The sequence below is a fragment of the Littorina saxatilis genome, linkage group LG4 (genome assembly GCF_037325665.1).
Source record: "Littorina saxatilis isolate snail1 linkage group LG4, US_GU_Lsax_2.0, whole genome shotgun sequence".
In the NCBI taxonomy this organism is placed as follows: Eukaryota; Metazoa; Mollusca; class Gastropoda; order Littorinimorpha; family Littorinidae; genus Littorina; species Littorina saxatilis.
Genome location: NC_090248.1, coordinates 66,141,400 through 66,148,899, shown reverse-complemented (window position 1 = coordinate 66,148,899; position 7,500 = coordinate 66,141,400). Strand labels below are relative to the sequence as shown.

Genomic DNA, 7,500 nt, shown 5'->3' with positions numbered 1-7,500 from the left:
TGAAAAACGGAAAGAAATCCTGCTTTTTAACTGTGATTTTGCTGGGTAGGTGCAGCTGATACGCAATAAATCTAAAACTACATGGCGCAGCCTCGCCAAAATTCACAGAACCACAACAAGACCCTCATCTGTATTCGTTCCAGTACTTAGAGTAAACAGAACCTGAAAAAGGATGTTATAACCGTTTTCTGTTAAAATTGTTTAATCGCTCGTAATGCCTCAGTGACAAATGTGACAAATGTGACAAATGTGCCTGCGCGCGTATAGTATGTTGGTTATGTTTGGTCATAGTATGTTTGTTTATGTTTGGTCGTTATCTTGCCTGTGCGTGTATTGTATGGTCGCTTTCTTTGCCTGTGCATGTATAGTTTGTTGGTTATGTTTGGTCGGTTTCTTTGCCTGTGCGTGTATAGTATGCTTGGTCGATGTATGTATTGTAAAGCGCTAAGAGTAGACATTTTTCTAGAATAGCGCTATAAAAGTTTGCATTATTATTATTATTATTATTATATATGCAGCTTTGCACTCATAACAACGGGCACAGTGGCGTGGTGGTAAGATGTCGGCCTCCTAATCGGGAGGTCGTGAGTTCGAATCCCGGTCGCCGCCGCCTGGTGGGTTAAGAGTGGAGATTTTTCCGATCTCCCAGATCAACTTATGTGCAGACCTGCTAGTGACTTAACCCCCTTCGTGTGTACATGCAAGCACAAGACCAAGTGCGCACGGAAAAGATCCTGTAATCCATGTCCGAGTTCGGTGGGTTATGGAAACACAAAAATACCCAGCATGCCTACTCAACGAAAGCGGAGTGAAGCTGACTATGCTCTCAGAGTACAGTGTGGGAAACCCAAATGGGCAAACGAGCTCACACGTAACCAGACATTCTGGAACGCTGAAGAAAGAAGCACTCATAACAACGGATTGCCACTACTTCCCTTAAGACTGCCATGCTCGTATTACCTGTAGATCTAGCAGCATCGGAGGACTGTGCCATGCTCGTCTTACCTGTAGATCTAGCAGCATCGGAGGACTGTGCCATGCACGTCTTACCTGTAGATCTAGCAGCATCGGAGGACTGTGCCATGCACGTCTTACCTGTAGATCTAGCAGCATCGGAGGACTGTGCCATGCACGTCTTACCTGTAGATCTGGCAGCATCGGAGGACTGTGCCATGCACGTCTTACCTGTAGATCTAGCAGCATCGGAGGACTGTGTCATGCTCGTCTTACCTGTAGATCTAGCAGCATTGGAGGACTGTGCCATGCTCGTCTTACCTGTAGATCTAGCAGCATCGGAGGACTGTGCCATGCTCGTCTTACCTGTAGATCTAGCAGCATCGGAGGACTGTGCCATGCACGTCTTACCTGTAGATCTAGCAGCATCGGAGGACTGTGCCATGCACGTCTTACCTGTAGATCTAGCAGCATCGGAGGACTGTGTCATGCTCGTCTTACCTGTAGATCTAGCAGCATCGGAGGACTGTGCCATGCTCGTCTTACCTGTAGATCTAGCAGCATCGGAGGACTGTGCCATGCACGTCTTACCTGTAGATCTAGCAGCATCGGAGGACTGTGCCATGCACGTCTTACCTGTAGATCTAGCAGCATCGGAGGACTGTGCCATGCACGTCTTACCTGTAGATCTAGCAGCATCGGAGGACTGTGCCATGCACGTCTTACCTGTAGATCTAGCAGCATCGGAGGACTGTGCCATGCACGTCTTACCTGTAGATCTAGCAGCATCGGAGGAATGCGCCGTGTGGGTGTTGGCCTGCTCAGTGTTCTCATCATGCTCCCCCTCGTGCATGCTGGCGGCGGCGTTGGCAGGCCGCTTGCTGTGGCGCCGACTGTTGTTGAGACGTCCCATTGCCTGCAGCAGCTCCAGGGCTTTCTCCTCCCACACCCGCTTCTCGTGTATCGTGCGCGTGCGTGCACACTGGGGTGTTTCGCCACCGAGGAAAGTCTGCACAAAGTTGACTGAGAAATAAATCCCTTGCAGAATGTGGGGGGGGGGGGGGGGGGGGGGGGGGTCGAACCCACACTGATAGGGACAACTGGTTTTGAAGCTTGCGTCGCTACCGACTGAGCTATTTCCCCGCCAAGATTCAGTCTGAACATGCTTTCAGAATTCTTCTTCGTAAGAAATCACTCACATACTCTTTGTTTGCAGACCTGTGACTGGCCATGATCTACTGACAGACCACTGGTTCTAAACACCACCTGATAGACAGTAAGATGTGGGTGGGGGGGGGGAGAGTAATACCTTGATGTATGCCAGCACAGGATCCACCAGTGCGTCAAAGACGTCCCAGTGCTCATAGTTGTAAGCCAGCTTCACAACGCGGATTGCACAGTCTAGAGGTACACCATCCTCACCTGCAACAATCAAACAGTCACAAAACTAGATGCATGAAAAAGGCACCTTTATTGACTCGATTCACTGATAGATAGACACTTCAAATCCCGTATCTAGTGTCAATATTGCTATCCACTGAGTCAGTATGGATCCAGTACCCTTTCATTTCTTGATCATGCACAAAGTCTTTACCATACATTTCGTGTGACCTCTGTGGTGTTGGAATTGCCTCCAATGACTCGATTCATAAGATTTTTGTGAACACAGGCTTGAAAAGGGAGAAAAAAGTTGTGATCAGCTATCAACATTCGGTTGTACCTGCTGGTTATTGTCGCCTTACAATTATATTCCATGGATAAGGAGACAACACTGTCTTTATCTGCTTCAGCCCCACAGTTCCACTAAGCCTGCTTGCAAGTTTGGCTTTCGTCATTTTTTAAAGTTTTTTTTAATTTAAAGCTGTACAGTGTGTAACAAAATGCCCAAAGCAGAAGAATTACCTTTGCTGGCAAACAGGATTGAGATTTTTGAGCTAATTTCTTAGCCCTACAAAAACTGCTATGGGTACGCAAATGTTCCAAAGAGCATATAAGGAGACAGCGACTGCCAGACCCCATCACAAACACAACTCTACAATTCACAGGTGTGGAGCTGGCGATGTATAAGAAACATTGAGCTATAAATAGCTCGCGCTCTTTGCCGGCAGACAACTGCAGAGTCTACTGCATCACCCTTCAGAATACAGAATACAGAATACAGTCATCATAAATTCCCAACCTTGATGCAGTAGTCTCAAGTGGATCCCCTTAATTCAAGACTTTCTCCTTTTTAAGACCCTCCTTTCTCAGATATACTCTTCATAACCTCTGTAAATATATCTCCAGAGGCTCGTGAGTCCCTTGATATTCATCCGCTGGGTCTTGACTGAAATACAAGCCATATAAAAAAACACTCGTGCTGTAACCTATATATATATATCTACCACTACTAGTGGACACAAACACATCTGTGACAGATAATGTATATTGTTTCAGTCCTGACACATACAACTCAAGTTTCGTTAAGATCACCCTTGTCAATAAAGTGAAGTGTATGTTGCATACCTCTGGTGGCCATGTCAATCAGAGAGTGATGTTCCGCAACAGCAGACAGGGGAGGCGAGCCAAGCTGCATCTGGGTCTTGGTTGCAGTTGCACGATTACCTCCCCCTCCTGCACGTACAAAATCATGCAAGTCATGATGAGGTTTGGTTCCCCCAGAACAACTATGACATCAAAACTTCTTATGCAAACAGTTGACTATTCCCTAAACACAGTTGACTATTCCCTAAACACAGTTGACTATTCACTAAACACAGTTGACTATTCCCTCTAGAAGGGTGCCACAAAAGAATAAGAACAACTCTATGGTATAACTATAAGATGCTTTTTCATGTGTTGTGGCAAATCTTTTAACCCCCTTGCATTCGTATTGTTGAAAAGAATTACTCAATAGCAAAAGAAACTCTTCGTGTGTTGTAGCAAATGTTTTAAACCACCTCAAGACAAAACAGTTATAACCTTGTTCATCCTTGTTCAATCTTATTATCATGGTTGAAATCTCTTCTTTTCAGACACAAAACACAACAAAAATGCCCCAGGGCTGATCGAAGGCAATATCATTAAATATTCCGACACACAACACAAAATACAATCTACAATGGAACCCCACTTTTAAGACCTCCACAATTGGAGAAACTCAGGTTTTAAAAAGGAGCGAGTCTTAAATTTGGGGGTCTTGATCAAAAAGGGGGCTCTACTGTACTCCACAAAATAGGGGTCTAATTTTACACTGGTTATGAACAAAAAGTCTAAGAAAACAAGGTCTTAAAAAAGAGGAAGTCTTTAAATTCTTTTAATATAAATGTCCATTATTATTATTATTATTATTATTATTAATTGGGGGTCTTAAAAGGGGGGTTCCACAGTACTACACACACTATCACATGACCCCATACCTGTCCTTAAGAGGCTAACAAGAAAGGCAAAGCCCATACGACTCACATGCTTGACCTTGACCTTTACATGACCTTGACCTTCAGGGTCAAGGTCAAATAACTAAACCTAGCAATGACATCATACACTAAGAACTGCTTTACACATTTTTCCTACCAAAATACATGTGACCTTGACCCAAGGTCAAGGTCATCCAAGGTCATGCAACACAAAGCTGTTAATTCAAGACATAGGAAGTACAATGGTGCTTATTGGCTCTTTCTACCATGAGATATGGTCACTTTTAGTGGTTCACTACCTTATTTTGGTCACATTTCATAAGGGTCAAAGTGACCTTGACCTTGATCATATGTGACCAAATGTGTCTCATGATGAAAGCATAACATGTGCCCCACATAATTTTTAAGTTTGAAACAGTTATCTTCCATAGTTCAGGGTCAAGGTCACTTCAAAATATGTATACAATCCAACTTTAAAGGACCCTTGCGACCTTGACCTTGAAGCAAGGTCAACCAAACTGGTGTCCAAAGATAGGGCTTATATTGCCCTGTATAGCATACATAGCTAAGGTTGCCATTCTCGATAACTTCAGAAAAAAATGCGAAAATGTGAAAAATGGTTGTTTTTAAGACAACAATTACGGCCCCTGTGACCTTGAACTTGAAGTGAGGTCAAGTTGCCGCACATGTTTTTTGAGATCTTGTAACCATACACCATCAGGCCACATCAGGTGTTGATAGACTTAATAGTGTCCAAGAAATATCCAACGTTAAAGTTTTCCGGACGGACGCCGGGACGGACGGACGGACGGACGGACGGACGACTCGGGTGAGTACATAGACTCACTTTTGCTTCGCATGTGAGTCAAAAATGTATGCCTGTAGGACATTGATATCCCTGGTCTTGTCTTGACTACACACACACAAACACACGTGCACACACAAAACCTCACTCTTACCAGCCAGAATTTCCTGGGCGGCCATGAAGAGCTCAGCATAGACGTCCAGAATCTCAGGCTCGTTATCCAGGGTGGGTGGGGAGGTCAGCAGAATGCGACGGTTGCTGTCGTTCAGGGATTCCAGAATGGCCAGGAACTGAGCAGACCCTCCTTCAAACATGTCTGCCAGCATCTTCTCTGTAGGGGTTCGAGGCCAAGGCATCTGGAATACAATGTGAATTTTCAGTTAATAAGAGGTAATGTATAGTTTTACGCAGTGAATGAATTAGGGTGCAGGGGCTGCGTGGGGTGGAGAGGGCAGCTATAGATTTTTGGAGATGCTCTGCTATGCTAATTAAGTATTTTTGTCCCCAATTCTAGTGACTATTTGGGACATGAGGTGTTAATAAGCTGAGAATTTTGGGTGAAAAATAAAAGACCAGCCCCCCCCCCCCCCATCACCCCCCCCCCCCCCCCACCCCTCATCTTAAGACCTTGCTTCTTTAAACTTTCTGTTCATATTCTCAGTAAATGTAACTCTTAATTAAGACCTGATTTTCTCAGATTTATTAGGTCTGTAACAAAATGTATTTGCATTGCCTATATTTACTTCTTTCTGTCCCTTTACAGTCTTACTAGCTATCATGTAAACTAATATAACGTCAAATATAAAGTTTATGACATGCACAAAAATCAGGTTGAAGAAGACAAAATGTTTCTTATTTTTGCAAACAAAGGCATTAATCCTGTAATGTTATGTTATTTCAAATACATATCCTGCATCTCCAGTTTGTACATATGTCTAAACATCTGAGATAAAAACAGTAAAAAGGGGAAATGAGGAAGTCATCGTAAAAACACAAACTTGAATAATCTGGGTGGAACAACCACCTTCAATAAACAAGTGTATTTTTCAACAACAACACCCCCCACCACCCCACCCCCCCCCCCCCCCCCCCTCAATTCATCCTTCACTGTCACGCCTCCCCATAAGATAAACAAACAAACAAATAAACACATTCCAAAACCTGAAAGTAGCATTACAATAGAAACAAAATCTCTCTGCCCGGAAAAAAACCCAACAACAACATGCAGAATGGTAACATAGTCACTTAATTCATAATGAAACAAAGTAGGTGCAGGACCCATATACTCCAGCTAACTCCCTTTTAAAGTATAGATTTATAAAAGTTAAAAGAAACTGATGAGACTTAATGCCAGCTGTAACTTTCAAAACAAATCCACCCCCCTCCCCCCCCCCCCCCCCCCCCCTTTCCTTTTTCAAGAAATGATGAGACAGCTAGCCTTCACATTTTCAGTTATTTTTGCAAAGATTTTACATGCAGTGAAGCCAATTTGCCTGTGTGACTAATAAGCAAATTTCCAATCGGTCTTGAAATGACGTTAAAAAGCTTTTATCTTTTCTTCTGATATATTCAAACATGCTCAGAATAGTTCTAAACAACACTGGAGTATTCTGGTTCTCAACCAAACGTCGAACAGAAACATTTATCACCCAAAATGCAGATTCTAAAACACATTTCCTTTACATTCCCAATTTCCCCCAGGACAAATTGTAAACTTTCCTCCCATGTAGGAATTTCTGGCTGAAAAAAAGAAGATAAACATGATTTTGTTTTTTCTAATCTGGTGAAAACTTTTCCCTCAATCTGTACGACTCACATATGAAAAAAACATGCATATACTGAAACACATTTAATTACTATGCTGAATCCACATGGTATATGATCTCAAAAAGCGTATTAGTAAGAAACAGACAGAATACAAGTAATAAGTGATACACTGATAATGACTTCATACAATGTCAATGAAAAGTAAACTCAATCACAACACTTTATCATATGTAAATAGAGCCATGAATAATGACTCTTTAAACAATATCAAAATGCTTGGAAAACATTAGAAAAATGTGCATGTTCTACTTTTCACCCTCAACCTTTTTGTCCTCAGTTAACCAGCTTCTGTCAGAATTGAAGAAATTCAAAGTCCCATCACACATGCTATGATTCAGACTCAGAGTATGAAACTTAATTACAAATATAGTTTTCATTTAATTTAGTTCAATTACATGTGTATACATAACGAGAGTAAAATTACAACAGAGCACTTGGTTATGGATTGTCAGTTTGAAACATTGCAGGGAAAAGAAAAAAAAATGTCTGCCCATCAACATGCATTTTACAAAAGCGTAA

General features: G+C 42.5%; 1 protein-coding gene across 1 annotated transcript in view; it reads right to left on the bottom strand.

Moving 5' to 3' along the window:
* Nucleotides 1–7,500, bottom strand: part of LOC138965395 (cilia- and flagella-associated protein 54-like) — a 103,974-nt gene that overhangs the window by 84,118 nt on the left and 12,356 nt on the right. Inside the window, exons 10-14 of the mRNA XM_070337533.1 lie at nt 6,838–6,894; nt 5,309–5,510; nt 3,460–3,567; nt 2,264–2,376; nt 1,726–1,963 (exon numbers count right to left, since the gene is read on the bottom strand). Coding sequence (XP_070193634.1) covers nt 1,726–1,963; nt 2,264–2,376; nt 3,460–3,567; nt 5,309–5,510; nt 6,838–6,894 — 718 coding nt within the window. The remainder of the gene's footprint in view (nt 1–1,725; nt 1,964–2,263; nt 2,377–3,459; nt 3,568–5,308; nt 5,511–6,837; nt 6,895–7,500) is intronic.